Below are 18,808 nucleotides of genomic sequence, written 5' to 3' on the forward strand. Positions count from 1 at the left end.
TTAGATCAGGCCCCCCAGCTCCCCCATTTCTCTCATTTATGCTAACTGCCTACAAGCATGGGAATTTTCCATCCCTAAATGAGTAAAGTGGTAAAATAGTTTTACAATTAATAGCTAACTTCTCTGAATGCCTATTATGTACAAGGCACTATACTATGCATCTAAGTGGATTCATTCATTTGATCCTCACAAGTCTATGGGTTTGGTGGTATTCCTGGCCCCAGATGACAAAAGTGGAACCAGACAGAGTGATAAAGTGACCTGCCCAAGGCCACACAGCAATAAGTGTCAGGAGCCTGCATTCTCAACCACCACGACCAACCGCCTCCTTGAAATTCACTGAGAACATACTGTGTGCCAGATAAACATTTTGTCTCTGTATGTTATTTCACTCATTTATTTATTTATTTATTTATTTCCCTGCTTCCTTAGTCCTCAAGGAATTTGAGAGTTTGTGGGGTAGTGACAAGAGCCCAGTCTCTTTCAGGAGAAAAAGAGAAAAGAAAAGAACTAACTACTAAAATCACAGCTGTCAGTCTGGAAATGAATGAATGAATATGGACAAATACATTCAGTTTTAAAATGGCCCCTCGATGGTCTTATCTCATCAATGCTGTAGAGATGCTGAAGTAGGACCCTGACTACTGAGGTACCATCTTGGCTCCTTCTGTTTGATAACAACAAGTCAATTCCCTACAGTAAATGGACTGATTTTTTTCAGAGTCTGGGATGTTTGATATACAAATTACTAACATCCCTATTACTGCCATATTTAGATTGCTAAATAGGGCACTTGCTTTCTTCTTCCCCTTCTGTAGGAGCAGGAAGGGCTGGGCAGTTGATCCTACTTCTGTCTTGGAATTATCTCCTAGAATCGCCTTTGCAGTACATACTCAGCCCTCCAAGCCCCTGAAATCCCATCCCCATAAAACCAGCCCAGTCAAAATCACACCATCACCCACCCTCCATCCTGTTGCCTCTACAGAAATTTCTCTCAAGATTCCTCTGCTCACAGACACTGTCCTACCAACATGTCCACCCCTTGGCCTATCTGTAGTGTTACTACTGGATCATATCAGTGTTTTTACGCTCAATTTCTTTCATAAACCCTGGAGGCCAAGGCCGAGCCCATCTGAATCACCCTTCAGCTTCATTGCTTGCAACTGATGCACCACTGGGGCTGGGGCTGGGCTTGCAGCAGGTGCCTGTGAGAAACCGTGGCCTGAGCAGTAGCATCACAATGTGGCTGGCCTTGCTTTGACTAGAGTCTGTTCTCTCTGACTGAGCAGGCTGCTTCCAAAATTTGCCCCTGTAAGGTGGATGCTGTTTTCAGAACCACTCGTTAGATAAGGAAAACGGGGGATCCAAGGGATGGAACCCTCACCTCAGCTCTAGGCTACCCCTCCCTCAGTGTAACCACCCTCACCTCCCCCCTCCCACCCGCATAACCAGCATCCACTACAATCCCCCAGCACCTGCTATAAGACAGTTGAACAGTTGAATGGGGGGGAGGGGTGATGTTGAACCTCTTGACCCTGGTGGCCACATAATTGCAGACAAGTCACCATGTCGAGAGTTAACATCACCTGTTCTGCCCCACAGCATTATTCCACAGAATTAAATTATGCCCTCCCTATGGAAGGCCATCCGGAAGCAGCCTGAGAATTCCAAGTAGTGGAAGGTGACATGGTCTCCAGGACCGAGAGCTCTGGAGCCTGACAGATTTGGATTTGGACCGGGTTCTGCCTCCCTCAGCAGAGTGACCTCTGGGCACTTCTGCTGCCTCACTGTGCCTCAGCGTCCTCACCTGTCAAACACGGCGAAACCTGATACTACTTTGCAGGTTCTTACGAGGGGTGAGGGTGAAATGAGTTTGCGTAAAGCTCTCAGCACAACTCTCGGCTCAGAGAGAACACTCAACAAGGCCGTTGTTCTGATGGCAACACTCCAGGCCAGCACCTCCTACAAGCACAGACTCACACTGGTCAAGTACGTGTCTAGGGACTCCTATTTCCAGAGCAACACGTTCACGCGGAACCAGAATGAAACAGGGCAGAAGGATGCCAGGAAGGTGGCGTCACGCGGCGGCCAGGGGTGTCTGGGAGCGGTACCACCTGCAGCCCCCCTACAGTTCTCTGGGGTGGATGGTGGAGGCGCCTCTGTCTTGGGCTCCAAGTTCCTCTTTCCAATCAGGTGACACCCCTTCTATATGGAAAGTCTGTAAGTCTATTAAAAAATGGAAAGAAATGCAAAGGACAGTATTAAATTTTTCAACAAGTATGTATTGGCCTTTTTTTAAATAAAAGAATAGCTTTGTGGGACCTCTGGGGTGGGAGGGGTGAGGAGTTCCTCTGACACCCCATCTAAGCTAGCACCCACCACCCGTCACCACACCTGCTTGTTCCCCTCATAACATTTACCCTCCTTTGCACCTGTCATGCATATTCTTTCTCATCCATCTGACACACCAAAGAGTAGCAAGGGAGCCGGGTCATGTTGTCCTGCTCTGTAGCGGACACACTCAGTACACAGGTGTGGATGGAGGAAATCCATCTAAGCCTCTAGCTGGGGAGACACAGGAAACGGAAAAGATGTCAAAACAAGGAAGTGGCACCAGGTGCCAAGTGGGTGAGAGGCTGTGAGGAGGGCAGGAGGCCTGACAGACAGTTGTTGAAAAGGAAGAAGAGTCAGTGCCTCAAGGGCAAAGCTTAGGCAGTCCTCCCTCACAGCTCCCTTGGTGTCCAGCACAGGGAATGGCTGACAGAGCAAGGAAATCAATGTCTGTGACTGAAGGACAGCTGTGCAGAGAAGCTGACATTTGGGGGACGAGAAGTAGAATCTTTCCTGCCATATCAGTAAACAAAGGATGTCACAGTCATCAGCAATTACAGCCACTGCCAATGGTGAGCTGGTGAGCCCTGAGGGAACTCAGGAAGGAAAAGAATACCTGCCATCTAACAGCCATCAGACTGCAGCCACTCCCTACGTTGTGCTTTTTTTTTTTAAGTCAACAGGGAAAAGGAACAAGAGGTGGAAAAGCCCCTGGGATGTTTGAAGGACAACAATCCAAGGGCCCGGCTGCCTGTGACTGGACAGCGGAGGGATGAAGCAGGAGACGGCCGACAGGTATGTCGGGGGCTTAATGTGAGTGGAAGGAGTCTGGGCTTCATTTTTAAGCACTAATGGGGCAAGCAGGGTCCGAAGTTCTCACCAGACTTCTAGGGAATGTTCCAGTCAAGGCCAGCAGAAAGCATATTGTCATGGCCCACTAACAACTTGGAGAGGAAGGAGAGCACTGACCCCAGGCTGACCACAGCAGGAGACATGTGGACCTCCGGGAGGGGAGGGAGGCGAGAAGCGAGAACTGCCAAGAACTGCCGAGAACTGCCAAGAACTGCCGTCTGCAAGAGAGAAAGAAGGTGTTAGGAAAGAAGGGAAGGGCCTGCAGCCCTAGGGACCTTCCCTGTGGGTAGCAGATAGGATGCATTCCAAAGACACAGAATGATCTGGAAGAAAGGACTTGTAAAAGCTTCTGAGCAACACCAGCTTTGAGGAGAACATCTCCAGCCGTCCACCTTCTCCCCTGCAGCTCCAAAAACTGCAGTATTTAAGTGAGAACAACATCAGGGGATCTGTGTATAATTAAAAACATGTATTTGGTCTTTGTCCCAGGTCTCTGGCACAGAGCTCCTTTAAAATGCTTGGAATTTCCTGGGTGATAGGAGTGCCTTTTGTTATTTGCAAGAAACCTGAGTTTATGCTAAGGAGGTGATTCTTTTTTTTTTTTTTTTTTTAGTTGAAGTATAGTTGATTTGCAAAGGAGGTGATTCTTGATGGGCCCCTGGGGTAGCTTCAGGAGGGGGGCAGCTTCTCAGAGGAACTATCCTTTGAAGAGAGAAAGGGTTGGAACTTTCAGCCCCTCCCCCACCTCCGGGAAGGAGATTGAGTTCAATCACCAATGGCTAATGATTTAATTAACAATGCCTACATAATAAAACCTGGATAAAAACCCCTACGTGATGGAGTTGAGAGAGCTGCCAGGTTGGCAGCCCCACTCCCACATTCCTCTTCCACAGGCTGTTCCTGGCTTGTTTCCTTTATAATAAACCAGCAATAGTAAGGAAAGTGCTTTCCTGAGTTCTGTGAGTCATTCTAGCAAGTTATCAAACTTAAGGAGGAGCCATGGGAACCCCTGAATTTATAGTCTGCAGAATATAAGTGTGGGTAGCCCAGGGCCCCTGCTTGTGGCTGGCGTCTGAAGTGGGACAGTCTCATGGGACTGAGCCCTGAACCTGTGGGATCTGCACTAATTCTGGGCAGTTAGTGTCACAACTGAACTGAACGGTTGCACACCCGGTTGTTGGAGAATTGGTGTCAGAAAAGAAACCACACAGAATCCTAAACTTTGACTTTAAATAAATATGTTACATTTGGCTTCAAATAAACATGTGACATTAAGCAAGACCAGTCCTAGGCCAAATCTCTCTTCAGACTCCTCACCTCCTTTCCCTGTGACCACGTCCAACTCTTTGCTGGCAGTCAATGCTGGCCACCCCCAAGCCTCTGAAAGGCAGAGTAGTTTAATGCTTGCCTCGCACAGTGGTATGGAAACATAAAGGAGTGCCTCTGAGGAGGAATTCCTCTTTCCTGGTGGCAGTACAGGAAGCAAGTGCTGGGTGGGGATGTCCTAGCATTCCTCATTTGCACTTGCACACAGTTAAGTGGAACCTCCTCTACATGTCTTAGGAGAACCCAGCAAAGTATGCGTGCCATTCAGTCTCGTTCAGAAGACATCCATCAGAGGCCTGCCCACTAAGCACAAGGCACACTGTAGGCCCTAAACGTGGTATTTCATTAATCCTCACAACAGTCAGCAAGGGGAGGGAGGTTTTACAGAAGAGGACACAGAGGCCCAGAGAAGACAGTGCACCTGACCAGGGTCACATGAGCTAAAGGGCAGAGCCAGGATTCCTGGCGGAGAACACGTCACCTCCCTCAAGACCATTGGTCAGTGTAGTAACAGGGCTCCATCTAGAAACAAATCGCAGAAGCAGAGGAGGGGCATGAGGGAGGGAGAAATTAATTCCTCGTCGAAGAGGAAGTTTTGACCAGGGCCTTGGAGAAAGAGCAGGGCTTCCAAGGACAGAAATGTAGAGAAAGGTATCCCGGGCAAAGCAGGTCCAGCTTGAGGAAAGGCTGGGCTCTGAAAGCGCAGGTACCACCGGACAGCAGAATAGGTGTATTTCTCACACAAGTGATATATCAGGTGTTGTGGTTTGGGCCCTTGTCCCCCACGCTCCAATTTTGTTTTTATCTTTTTGCTGATTAATACCGTCAACGTACTCTTGTTTAGCGTTTACTTTGACCACTTCATAAGTATGACTCCATTAGCTCCTCCAAACAGTCCTGGAAGGTAGTGGGGCGGGTGTTGTTAACATTTTGCAGAGATTATATAGCAGACTGACACAAGGAGATTCTGAATAAATGCTTATTCTGAATGAATGACTTGCCCAAGGTCACCAGCACTAAATGGATGACCAGTTAGTGCTGGTGACCTTGCTCTGCTGCCTCCAAATCCCAGACTCTTTCCACTACCGTTCATATCTGGAGGACTTAGCAGTGTCATTTTGTGTGTGTGTGTGTGTGTGTGTGTGTGTGTGTATTGGGGGGTGGGGAATTAGACTCATTAGTGTGTTTTATAATGTGCTGATCATTTGAAAAAGGCTTGGGGCCTGAGAACAATACAGGCATTCATTACAGAACTTCAATAGACTGACAGCAGCAACAATAACCTAAAATTAAATGAAGCAGAGTATCTCATGTGACTCCTCTCTTGAGGAGTCAGTGCAAAGGCACCAGGCTTTGGGAAAACAGGATAGGGTCCCCGAGGAGAAAGACAAAGCAGAGATTTACAGAAACTATGGGGGTGTCAGCAGGCTGGGAGCGCTCCTACCAACCAGGCGGACAAGTCCCCGGGAGCACAGGACACCAGGCAGCTTCCAAAGGCCTCCCCCGTCTTGAGCAACTGTGATTCAATGGGAACCACGAGTAACCACCAGGCCTAAGAAGGAGGCTTAGAGATCACCCTCTTGTTTTGCAGAAAACTAGTATATTTTTACTAATTATACTTTTTTGGAAAAATGTGTTCCTTAAAGCACTTAGTAGAGCTGTTTTGGCTTTTTAATTCTGCTTGTGGTTTCTGCCACAAGTCCTTCAGAATCACTAGCAGGGTACGAGTCCAGCTCTGCAGGGAGGCATCTCAAGATCCCTTTCTGGGGCAATGGGGAGGCCTCACTGGGTGAAGCCAGGCCCACCACAAGTCCAGTATGTTTGCAAAGTTGGAGAACAGTGCAAAGCTGGCTCCATTCTTGTCACCCAAGAGAACATGCACCCACGTACCGTGGGTCAGACTGAGGGATGTATACTGGCCGTCCCTGCCCTCAGAGAACCAATGGATAAAACAGTGTCTCCTGAATGAGTTACCTCTGCTATACAGGCGGCCTTACGGAAGGCGAAACTATAAAATCAGTTTGTCTTTGGTGTGTGTTTACTCGTGTCCAGGACCCTCCCTGAACCAGTCAGTGCCTTTACTTCCCACCACTCAAGGCCTTAGGACTTTAGCCCTCCTTGCCTCTCTCCCCCACCTTCTGACACCCAAAACTTCCTGGTCTAGGACTCAGTCTCTAAGGCTTCTACTCTTTTTGTCTTAAAAACAATTAATTAAGGAACCTAATTCTTGCTAGAGTGGTAGCTGACTAACATATTACCCCTCCCAGGTGACAGAATACTTTGTCCAACTAAAATAAACACTTCTTGGGTTTCCCTGGTGGCACAGTGGTTAAGAATCTGCCTGCCAATGTGGGGGACACCGGTTCAAGCCCTGGTCTGGGAAGATCCCACATGCCGTAGAGCAACTAAGCCCGTGTGCCACAACTACTGAGCCTGTGCTCTAGAGCCCGCGAACCACAGCTACTGAGCCCACCTGCCACAACTACTGAAGCCCGTGCACCTAGAGCCCATGCTCTACAACAAGAGAAGCCACCGCAATGAGAAGGCCGTGCACCGCAAGGAAGAGTAGCCCCCGCTCGCCGCAACTAGAGAAAGCCCACGCGCAGCAATGAAGACCCAATGCAGCCAAAAATAAATAAATAAATTTATTTTAAAAAGGTGAATGTTTAAATAAAATAAACACTTCTCTAGAAGCTGTCAGGAAGTGACATAAAAGTAAGGCAGGTCAGTTGGGGAGAGGAAGATATTTTTGGTTCACCAGGTTTTTCAACATTCTCAAATCACAACATGCTGATGACCTGGGAGAGCCAATCCAACAAACAGTCATCTGTGTGTTCTCACCGAGCCCCAAAGCCAACTGTTTTTGCATTCCCGGTATACCAGGAACCTGGGAAATACCAAGAAGCTCTAGAATTTACAATCCAAAAGATCAAAAATAAAGAGAAAGAACAATAGGAGGAGAGCTGAGAACTAAGTCTGTGCTATTGGTTATTAGTGCTATAACTCAGAGAAGGAAAAGATTGATGTTGTGTGGGAAGAGTCCCACTCTGTGGTGGGATGAGACTGGGTCTAAAGTGTAGGTAGAATACAAATATGGAATGTTCCAGGCTTTTGAAACTTCAGAAGTTTCAAGAGCCTCTCTCCTCATATCGCGCAAACTGGATTTCCCATTGCCGCAAGGACTGCAGGAAGCTTGCTTCCAGGCTGGCCGATCACATCCTTTCGTATAATCATGTGCCTTCAACTGCCCCTTGGGAGACATGTATTCTCAGCCAAAACCCTAAATTGACGTTGTTGAACTGTAAAAGCCAGGAACAGCTAGGAGAGAGCTTATCTTCCTGGGAGGCCCAAAAGACATTGCCCCTGTCTACAAGGGTGTGGGAGGCACAGTCACTGCCAAGGTGACCCTGTCCCTGCCAGAGGGCAGAAGAGGCTGACATAGAGGGCTCGCCCCAGCCAGTGCCAGTTCTGCTTCTCATGGGCTGCCTCTGCCCAGCTCCTATCTCTCCCCAAAACAGGGACTGCTCCTGTTTGTCCTGCCCTCCCCTCCCCACCACCAGGCGGTATGTCCCCAAGGCCGACCACCAGGGGGGAGGCAGAGATTCCCTCGCCACACTGTCCCTGGGGAGCCCGGTCGCTGCATGGAGGGAGGGGAGAGCAGAGGGGACAAGGTGGGGCTGAAGAGAGAAGAGAGGTGCTGGCGGTTCCTAAGGAGTCTTAACTGGGCTGGAGGTGGCTCAGCATGGAGAGAGAGCTGTGCGTCTCATGGTCCCCGGCACCGTGCTCCCTGGAGGGATCCTCCCATCCTGCACAGCCTCCCCTTCGGCCCCCACCCCACCAGGCTCAGTCCCCCCCCCCACACCCCGGGGGGAGCTTCTCCTCCAGCTGCTCCACTCTCCACCTCATTGAGGGGAAAATAGAAGAACCCTCCCCACTGGGGCCGAAACAAAGTTAGTCTCCGGCAGGAAACATCCATTGGCTGAAGGATTCTCCTTCTGGGGCTGCCCCAGGCTACTGTGAGGGCACTTGCACCGTCTCAAGAATGATAACACACTCCCCAAACTGCCACATTCCAGGCAACAGGTAAGGGGACGATGAAGTAAATTATGGGCCAGTTCAGCCCTTAGCAAAATTTCCTGGGAGTTCCCTGGTGGCCTAATGGTTAGGACCCCGGGCTTTCGTTGCCGTGGCCAGGGTTCAATCCCTGGTCACAGAACTGAGATCCCGCAAGCATGCGGTTAGGCCGAAAGAAAAAAAAATTCTGGAGCGGAAGATGGGGAAGGGGGAGCAACATATCGGGACCTAAACAAAGGATCCAGAATTCATTTCTTTCTTTTTCCTTTTTTTAAAAAATGTTTATTTATTTATTTATTTATTTTGGCTGCTCCAGGTCTTAGTTGCAGCACACGGGATCTTTAGTTGTGGCATGTATGCGGGATCTAGTTCCCTGACCATGGTTCGAAACTGGTCCCCCTGCATTGGGAGCGCAGAGTCTTAACTGCTGGACCACCAGGGAAGTCCCTCAGTTGGATGATAATCTAGTCCTCCAACTCAATTTCTTTTCTTTTCTTTTCTTTTTTGAGTCTTTTTTTTTAAATTGAAGTATAGTTGATTTACAATGTTGTGTTAATTTCTGCTGTACAGCAAAGTGATTTAGGTATACATATATATATACATTCTTTTAATATTCTTTTCCATTATGGTTTATCACAGGATATTGAACATACTTCCCTGTGCTATACAGTAGGACCTTGTTGTTTATCCATTCTCTATATAATAGTTTGCATCTGCTAACCGCAAACTCCCATTCCATCCCTCCCCCACCCCCCTCCCCCTTGGCAACCACAAGTCTGTTCTCTATGTCTGTGAGTCTGTTTCTATTTCCTAGATAGGTTCATTTGTATCATATTTTAAATTCTACATATAAGTGATATCATATGGTATTTGTCTTTCTCTTTCTGACTTACTTCACTTAGTATGATAATCTCTAAGTCCATCCATGTTGCTGCAAGTGGCATTATTTCATTTTTATGGCTGAGTAGTATTCCATTGTATATATGTACCACATTTTCTTTATCCATTCATCTGTTGATGGACATTTAGGTTGTTTCCATGTCTTCGTTATTGTGAATAGTGCTGCTATGAACATAGGGGTGCATGTATCTTTTTGAATTATAGTTTTCCAGATAGATGCCCAGGAGTGGGATTGCTGGATCATATGGCAACTCTATTTTTAGTTTTTTGAGGAATCTCCATACTGTTTTCCATATTGGCTGCACAAACTTACATTCCCACCAACAGTGAGGGAGGGTTCCCATTTCTCCACACCGTCTCCAGCATTTATTATTTGTAGACTTTTTTTTTTTAAGAAACTAATAAACAGTAATTTATTTATTTATTTATTTATTTTTGGCTGTGTTGGGTCTTCGTTTCTGTGCGAGGGCTTTCTCTAGTTGCAGCAAGCGGGGGCCACTCTTCATTGCGGTGCGTGGGCCTCTCACTATCGCGGCCTCTCTTGTTGCTGAGCACAGGCTCCAGATGCGCAGGCTCAGTAATTGTGGCTCACGGGCCTAGTGGCTCCATGGCATGTGGGATCTTCCCAGACCAGGGCTCGAACCCGTGTCCCCTGCACTGGCAGGCAGATTCTCAACCACTGCGCCACCAGGGAAGCCCAAATATTCTTTTTTTTTTAAATTTTTTGGCCACACCTTGCAGCACATAAGATCTTAGTTCCCAGACCAGGGACCAAACCCGTGCCCCTTGCAGTGGAAGCACAGAGTCTTAACCACTGGACCACCAGGGAAGTCCCTATTTGTAGACTTTTTGATGACAGCAGTTCTGACTGGTATGAGGTGATACCTCACTGCAGTTTTGATTTGTATTTCTCTAATAATTAGCAATGTTGAGCATCTTTTCATGGGCCTGTTGGCCATCTGTAGCCAGCTCACTTTCTTTATGTCCTATAAACCAATTTAATTTCTACTCTAAGTGCCCCATCTGGCAGGAAAGTCCATGTCAGTCATTGCTGAAGCTTCATTTCCCTTCCCCACTCAGGACCCACAAGTGCCTGGAAAGTTAGGATAGGGTCTGGTCTCCCATCCATATAGATCTGTCATTTGCCAAAGCCCAGTGGTGGGCAGTAGCCGGGGTCAGTTTCCATGTTATGCATGGGGAGAAATCTTTGCCAAGGCTGGAACCCCAAAGGCCTCCCACTCCACGAAGGAGAATGGGCCACCTCCATCATGGACAGCTGTGCAGGGAGGTCACCCACACCTCTCTTTCCTTCCAGGCCCCCATGATTTCTTCTCTCTCAAAGGCCATCTCCGCTCCCCCTACAACACACATGAAACCCAGTGAGTTTAGATTTTTTTCAGAGGATAAGAAAAGTCACTGACCTCAACCTCCTTCTGCTTTGCACCCAACCTGAATCACGGAAACAAGAAATTACCAACCTTGCTGTCTACTTGAAATGGAAGAGGCAGGCAGAATACTATAAGAAACACACAAATTAATATGTCAAAACAGCATCCTAGGACTTCCCTGGTGGCGCAGTGGTTAAGAATCTGCCTGCCAATGCAGGGGACACAGGTTCGAGCCCTGGTCCAGGAAGATCCCACATGCCGTGGAGCAACTAACCCCGAGTGCCACAACTACTGAGCCTGCACTCTAGAGCCCACGAGCCACAAAGACTGAGCCCACGTGCCACAACCACTGAAGCCCGTGAGCCTAGAGCCCGTACTCTGCAACAAGAGAAGCCACTGCAATAAGAAGCATGCACACTGCAACAAAGAGTAGCCCCCGCTCACCGCAACTAGAGAAAGCCCGCACGCAGCAGTGAAGACCTAACACAGCCAAAAATAAATAAATAAATTTATTTAAAAAAAAAAAGAATCCTGCCACTCATTCATTCTCCAGCACTTTATGCACATATGCTTCACAGCCAAGCACCGTGCTAGCACTGAGGACACAAGACACAGAAGCCCTTCCAGGTACAGCCCTCCCAATGTCACCTAACATTAGAAGCATGTGACAACATAATGGGAATGTGCACACAGAGTCATAATAGGAGCTGAGACCAGGAAGCTGCAAACTTGGCCTGTGCCCAGGGAGGACACACCTGGGAGGAGAACTCTGAACCAAGACTCTGAGAATGGAGAGAATTTGCAGCATAGAAAAGAGGAGGAAAGGCTTCTAGGCAGATGTCACAATGGAATCAAAAAGAGCCAAGCCATTCTAGGAATGAGTGGGCCTGGCTGGAGTCAGAATGCTCATTCGGGAGTGATGAGGGCAACAGTGAAAAAGGAGTTTAGAAAAAAGAACAAAATCCCCAAGGAAGACTTATCTGTAACATGGTCTGAGATGGTTTTTTCTTTCTTTTTTTCTTGCTAGGGTCGGGGGGTGGAGGTGCAATAAATAACCCTCTCTCTCCCTCTCCTCAAGTTTGGAACCAAAAAAAGCATAAAAGTTTGGAACCAATTGAGAAATAAGACACAGGCAACAGGTGAACATTTAAGTGTCAACCTTGTGATAAATAAAAGCTAGATTGGAGGACACGGTTTAAATGTGCAGGCCCCACGGACTTCATGATATGTCACGGCCCCTGTCGACAGACTGGACAACCTCAGCCCTTCCCCCAAGTAGTGGGTTTACTGCCTGGTGAGCAGCCCAGAATATACCCTCTCTGCAGTGGGGCAGGCCCTAAAGAGAGTGATATATTAATTCACTGGGACTGCCATAATGTAGTACCATAGATTGGTGACTTAACGGAAATATATTTCCTCATAGTTCTAGAGTCTAGAATTCCAAGATCAAGGTGTCAGCTGGTTCGGTTTCTTCTGAGGCTTACAGTTGGCCTCCTCCCTGCTGTGTCTTCACATGGTCACCCCTCAGTCTGTATTGTCTGTGTCCTAATCTCCTCTTACAAGGACACCAATCATAGTACATTAGGGCCCAACCCAACAACCCCGTTTTAACTTAATTATCTCTTTAAAGGCCCTATTTCCAAATACAGTCACATTCTGAAGTCCTGGGAGTTAGAGCTTCAACATATGGATTTGGGGGGAACACAATTCAGCCCATAACAGGTACACAGCTGGTTTTAGCCGAGCATGCTCAGGTCCTTCCCTCAAACTTTGCCGTCAGATGTCTTTCTTCCGAAGAGCGACACCGGGACTGTGGCTCACATGAAGCCCCCTCCGTGTGGACGCACAGGAGTGAGGAGCAGAGTTCCAGGTCACACCCCACATCCCTCTGTGGGTGCTCACATTATTATTGTTTTCTGAAATAAAGGACTACATCACATCTATGTGGAAACCAAACTTTTCATAACACTTTCACATCAAAAACAAAGCATAAAACAAAGGTCGGAGAGTTTTCAGAAATCGTCTAACCATACTCCCTCCTTTTACAGATGAAAGAACCCAGGCCTGGCTGGAGTCCAGCCAAGAGCCACACAATTAATTAGTGGTCACCTGTCTTCCAGCACTATCACATATCACACGTTCACTTGACTTTAAGGTCCCCAACACAAAACTTTCTTCCCTCTTTATATCCGCTTCTCTGCGGCACCTATCCTAAGGATCAGCACAACTGTTTGAAAAGCGAATTGAAGCAAAAGAGATTCTGAGTCGCTAACTGCTCTGAATGGACTCAAGTTGCTTGGCCTAAGAAGTATGTTTGTTTGCATTTGCATTGCCCACTCCTCAGCCTGAGTCCAATCTGGTAAGTGCTGAATTCACGTTAGCTGCATGCATGCATGAATGGCTGAAGAACCAGGAGAGTGGAGACAGGAAATGTCATTTTTTCAGAAGTGGGTGAAGAGGGATTCTTCAAACAATAGAGCTCTGAACTTGGCATTGACCTGAGGCCTCTACTGGGCTTGTACTCTGGCACCTCTCCCCATTCTGCAGGGATCTTTCAAGGTCATCTTGGGTTCTTTCCTCTCCTCCAGCCCTATATCAAATTTGTTTCCAAGTTCTCTCATATCTCCTTCTTTTCCATCTCTGTTGCCATATCCTGGCCTAGGCCCTTATCGTATCACGCTGGTCTGGACTCACGTGTCTGGGCAGGGTTGAGCGCGGAGGCCTGCGAGGCAGCTAGGAGGCTATCTCAGCAGATCAGGCTGCAGTGAACGCTTGTTTTGTGTTCCCTCCCCCTCCTCGGCCTGTGCCTTCCTCCTTATCGTTTCCCCTCATATGTACCCCCTGCCTCCTCCTTCCAACCAGCTCCCCACTCCTCACCCTTTCAGGCTTTCTCCACCTCCTCACTCGTGCCCACCCTTCCCCCAACCCCTACTTCAGCTTTCAATTAACTAGATGAACATAGAAAGATTCCTGCAAATTTATTCTCCCTAAAATAGAAGTGACCCATAACAAGGCTTAATGAGGTCATCCCCCAAGGAATTTAATAAGGGACCATCGCTTCAGCCAGTGAAATGCGAGTGTCAGCTGTGTCTTTGCAGGAGGGAAGGCTGCTGCTCCATCTCTGGGGCCCCTGTGACAGGAGGCAGGAGTGCGGAGAGCAGGGACACATGGCCAGTGGGCTCAGTGGGAGAACACGGAAGTTAAAGCTTATCCTCTTCAGAGGTTTGCCAAGAACTCACGGGAAACCTGACGCCCTCCCTGACTCAGCTCCCTGCGAGTTCCCCGTCCTGAGGCCACCAGCCCAAGAGCTTTAGGTGTCTTGAGATGAAGATTGCTGGGAATGGACTTTTGCCCTTACTAAACTGATAGGGATGGGGCAGTGTCCAGCGTGTTGGAGCTTCCCTTACAGAGCCGGGAAAAGAGGATGTTTGTTTTTCCTGCTTTTGAAAGACGATTGCCTCTGCAGCCAGGAGTGGTGCCAGCTGTGGGCAGTGTCCAGCCTGGCAGGTGGGTCACCGGGGACTCAGGGGGAGTCCTCAGCTGTCTGCATTTTCTCTGCCTGTGCATTGTTTTGGAACCCACAGCCCCCTGCCTCACATCTGCTAACCCACTAAAGGACCATTATCCCTTCTGCCCAAACCAAAGCACCCAGCATCTCAGAGAGTCTCCAAAAGCTACAGCCGGAAAGACTCCTAGATGTGACCTTCGTCTACCCATTTCCCCAGTGTGCAGATGAGCAGCTGGGGCTCATGGAGGTTAAGGACTGTCTCTAATGTGCTAGTTCTCTGTGTTGCATAACCAACAACCATGATCTGGTGGATGAAGACAACACACACTTATTAGCTCGGTTTCCATGGGTCAGGAGTCTGAGCTTGACTTAGTTGGGTCCTCTGCTTCAGAGTTTTGATATGTTGCAATCAAGGTATCAACTGGGCTGCCATCTCATCAGAGTCTCAAGCTGGGAAAGATGTTTCCAAGCTCCCTCAGGCTATTGGCAGACTTCCTCTGCCTGCTGTTGCAGAACTGAGGTCTTTTTTTTCTCGCTGGTAGTCAGCCAAGTGCTCTCAGCGACTAAAATCTGCCCACAGTTCTTCGCCGGTGGCCTCTCCATAGGCCCTCTCACAGCATGACAAGTTCTTCAAAGCCGACACGTGAGTAGTCTTGGCCCCAGGGAGGGCCCAGTCCCTCTTTAAAAGCTTTTACCTGATTAAGTCAGGCCCACTTAGGATCATTTCCTCTTTGATTAAATAAAAATCAACTGATTTGGGATCTTAATTACATCCTCCAAATCTCTTCACCTTTGCCATATTCTATTAGTTAGAAGCAAGTCACAGGTCCTGCCCACACTCAAAGGGCATGGATCTTACAGGGCAGGAATAAATGCAAGAGACATGGAGCTTAGGGTCACCACATCACATGTCACATAGCTAGATAAAAGCAGAAATAAGATATAGAACCTAGGTTTCATACAGAAACAGGTTTCAGGGGCTAGTTATGTTTCAGGATTCAGACTGTTCCAGATTTCAAAAAGACAATCAGCCACACCTTAGACTCACAACACCCACGGTGCAGTCTGGGACAGGACTCTAATCAAACACTGTAGATTTCTGCAGTGAAACATGATTACTCACACCAAGTGGTACATGTAGACCATAATTAGATGCATGGTGGTTCAGATGCGGTTTTGCCACAAAATAAGTTCAGGTCAGATTGGGTTTTGCCAAATGAAGTATGAAAGGGTTTTAGGTTTTTAGAGCTTTGGGGCTTCGGAAATTCCAGTAAGGGATTGTAGACAGCTAATCTAACTCATCTAACTCATTGAGTTCTTGCTCACACCAGATTTGGGCTAAGACTTGTGCATTCTCACAACCCTGTGGACGGAGAATGTTTTTAAGATATTAACAATTTTCCTCCTTTTTCCTTCTTCTCATTCAAGTGGGCTCTGCATTCATTGACCTGGGGGTGGGGGTGTTACCAAATTGGTTGACTGGACCTGCTCTGGGGTCCCAGCCCAGGCTGAGACCCCTTGTCTCAACCAGGGAGGTTCTTTTTCCAATCGAATTTGTGCAGCCGATAACAAAACCGATGCTAAGACTGGAATAGCACAAGCTTTATTCAATGGCCAAAGAATGGAGAGACAGGAACCTCGTTCAGAAATCAACTTCTCAACCCAGTTAGGGCAGAGACACCAAATATACAGTATAGCGGGATCAAGTGAAAGGGAGGGATTTGGAAATAGTGGGAGGAATATTAATGAATTATCTGAGAACAAGGGTGTGATTTGGCCCTGGTACTGATACAACTCTCCTTTTCAGCCCTGGTATGGGCTTTTCCAGTAGTTGTCACGGCAATTGTCAATTGTCATGGCGCCTGTGGGTGTGTCATTTAGTTGTTAATGCATTACGAAGAGCTATAGTTATTCCACCATTTAATGGGCCTAGATTGTTTGAACTGTTATTTTCTCTTCGCAGCTTTTTCCTAAAACTTAGATAAGAGCAATTGGTTTCTATTCGAGGGAGGGCCAGGGCTATGATTCTGGGGCAACAGCCTTGCTAACAGGGGGAGGCTGGGTGGGGAAGGAGCCTGAGAGTCTCTCCTGCTTCTCTGTTCCCAAAGCTGCTCCAGCCCCAGATGGGGAGGGGATGTGGGGTTTTGATAAACCACTTTGGACACAAGCAAAAGCCAAAATAAGACAAATCAATACACTGGAAATAGATGCCTCACCCTAGGCTACAGAGAGAACAGAGAAGAGTTGGAGCTCCTGGAAGCACAGCTATGCTGCCAGGACCCCACGGGTGAGGGCTCATGCTGCCCCTGGAGAAGCTGGGGCCTGGCTGCTCTGTGTGTTTCTCCGGGGGGCGTGGTGGGGGACTCCTGACTGGACTCTGTTTGGCTCCGGCTGTCCTTACTGCTCTCTCATCATGTTGTGCAAGCGAGGCCTTGTTCTGTAGCCAGAACGTCTGCTTTTCTCCTGCCCGATACAGACTGCGCAGCTGAAGAGCTAGTGCTCAGTAAATGCTCACTCTTCAGGGAGGACTTGAAAGGTGATGGGGGTGGGAGGTGCTCTAGGCCTCTCCCTCCAGGGGTTCCTGTGCAGTTAACTTCCTCTGAAGTGTTTGGTTTGGGAGACCCTCTGATCCACTTCATTACAACCTGGGTCAGGTTTCGTTACATCATCCTCCACTCAAGGCGTCAGGGCCTCATGACAAATTGGTGCAATCTGCAGGCCTCAAGTGGGACAGTGCTGTGCTGTGTCCCAGTTGGAGTGAATCCCACCATGTGATTTTTGACTCTGGCCCCAGAACCCCAGGGCTAGCCTTTCAAGGAATGGGTTTGTCCGTTTTCTTCGCCTTTGAAAGTATTTTTAAAATATGACTGCCCCCTGGTGGCTAAAATTATATATGTAAATACCCAATGTCCTTCAAACACAATCCAGACAAGAGATTGCTGTCACAGGAATGAGAGAATTGCTGATCGGGTTACTGAGTTTGTTTGGGACTAGGGTAGGAGAGCAGAAGGGGACACCTTTTTCTGTGCTTGCTGGCACAAAAACCAGATCAGGCAGTTAATTGGATCTGGATCGTTTCGGCTATAAATTTCATGAGGGCTGGGAACCACCTCTGTTTGAGTTCAGTGTTTCATCCTAGTGTCTAGCAGAGTGTCTGGCACACAGTAAGTGCTCAGAAACATACTGAATGAATGGATGAACTGCAGACCTGCCTCAAAGGGAGCAACCACAACCTCACTCATTTTTACCTTATTTTACTGCCTCTTCATAGATGCTGAAAAAGCATTTGAAAAAATTCACCATCTATTATTTATTTTTTAAAAACTCGATAATTTCAGAATAGAGGGACTTCTTGACATGTTAATAAATAAATCTGAACCCAGGCTTAAAGGTAAAGCCCCTTTAGTAGAAGAATCTCCACTCAACTCAGGAACACAACAAAGCTGTTCCTTTTGGCAGGTTGTATTTTCCAAAGATGACCACAGTGATATCTTCCATCCCACATGCTCTTCTTAGAATGTAATCCCGACAATCCACCCACTGGCTAGGGAGTCTGTGTCCCTTTCTCTTGACTCTGTGGGTGGACTTTTGATACAATAATGATGGAAGTGAGGCTTTGTGACATTCAAAGTTGATCATAAGAATGCTATTACACTTCTGCTTGCTCTGTTAAAATGTTCACTCTTTTTTTTTTTTTTTTGGCTTCGTTGGGTCTTCGTTGCTGCACACGGGCTTTCTCTAGCTGCGGTGAGCGGGGGCTACTCTTCCTTGCGGTGCGCGGGCTTCTCATTGCGGTGGCTTCTCTTGCTGCGGAGCACAGGCTCAAGGCACGCGGGCTTCAATGGTTGTGGCTCGCAGGCTCTAGAGCTCAGGCTTAGTTGCTCCACGGCATGTGGGATCTTCCTGGACCAGGGATCAAACCCGTGTTCCCTGCATTGGCAGGCAGATTCCCAACCACTGCGCCACCAGGGAAGCCCAAAGTGTTCACTCTTAAAAGCCAGCTATCATATTGGAAAGAAGCCCAAACCAGCCATCATGAAGAGACCACACAGAGAGGTCATGTGTAAGTGTTTTAGCCAGAGGCTGACAGCTTGAGACCCAGCCCAAAGCCAGCAAAAACTGCCAGGCCAGTGACTGAAGACATCTCTGGTGATTGTACCCCTCAGCTCTTTAACCATCCCCAGCCTTTAAATCTTCCCAACTTGAGGCTCCAGATAGTAAGGAGCAAAGATGAAAAATGCTCATGGTGCCCTGCCCAGATTTCTCACCCACAGAATCCATGATTGTTTTATGCCGTTTGGGATAGTTCATTACACATTAACAATTACTAAAACTTTTGCTGTTACTACTGTTACCACGTTGGTATGATAGTACTTCCTGAGAAAAAAATTAGAAGAACCAAAATTGATAAGGAGGAAGTAAATTTATC

At 47.8% G+C, this 18,808-nt stretch overlaps 1 protein-coding gene across 2 annotated transcripts in view; it reads left to right on the forward strand.

The window, feature by feature from the left end:
• Positions 1 to 18,808, forward strand: part of LOC309610443 (uncharacterized protein) — a gene marked incomplete at its 5' end in the record, with an annotated part of 46,261 nt that overhangs the window by 532 nt on the left and 26,921 nt on the right. Inside the window, 2 exons of one of the 2 annotated variants that reach the window (XM_082353362.1) lie at positions 3,008 to 3,126; positions 6,777 to 7,172. In XM_082353362.1, the coding sequence (XP_082209488.1) occupies positions 3,008 to 3,126; positions 6,777 to 6,806 (149 nt within the window). In that variant the 3' untranslated portion in view covers positions 6,807 to 7,172. Of the gene's footprint in view, positions 1 to 3,007; positions 3,127 to 6,776; positions 7,173 to 18,808 lie in introns of those variants that run through there. The other variant, XM_082353363.1, reaches the window with a different exon arrangement.

This window comes from Balaenoptera borealis (assembly GCF_965194805.1).
Source record: "Balaenoptera borealis genome assembly, chromosome: 14".
NCBI classification, from domain to species: domain Eukaryota; kingdom Metazoa; phylum Chordata; class Mammalia; order Artiodactyla; family Balaenopteridae; genus Balaenoptera; species Balaenoptera borealis.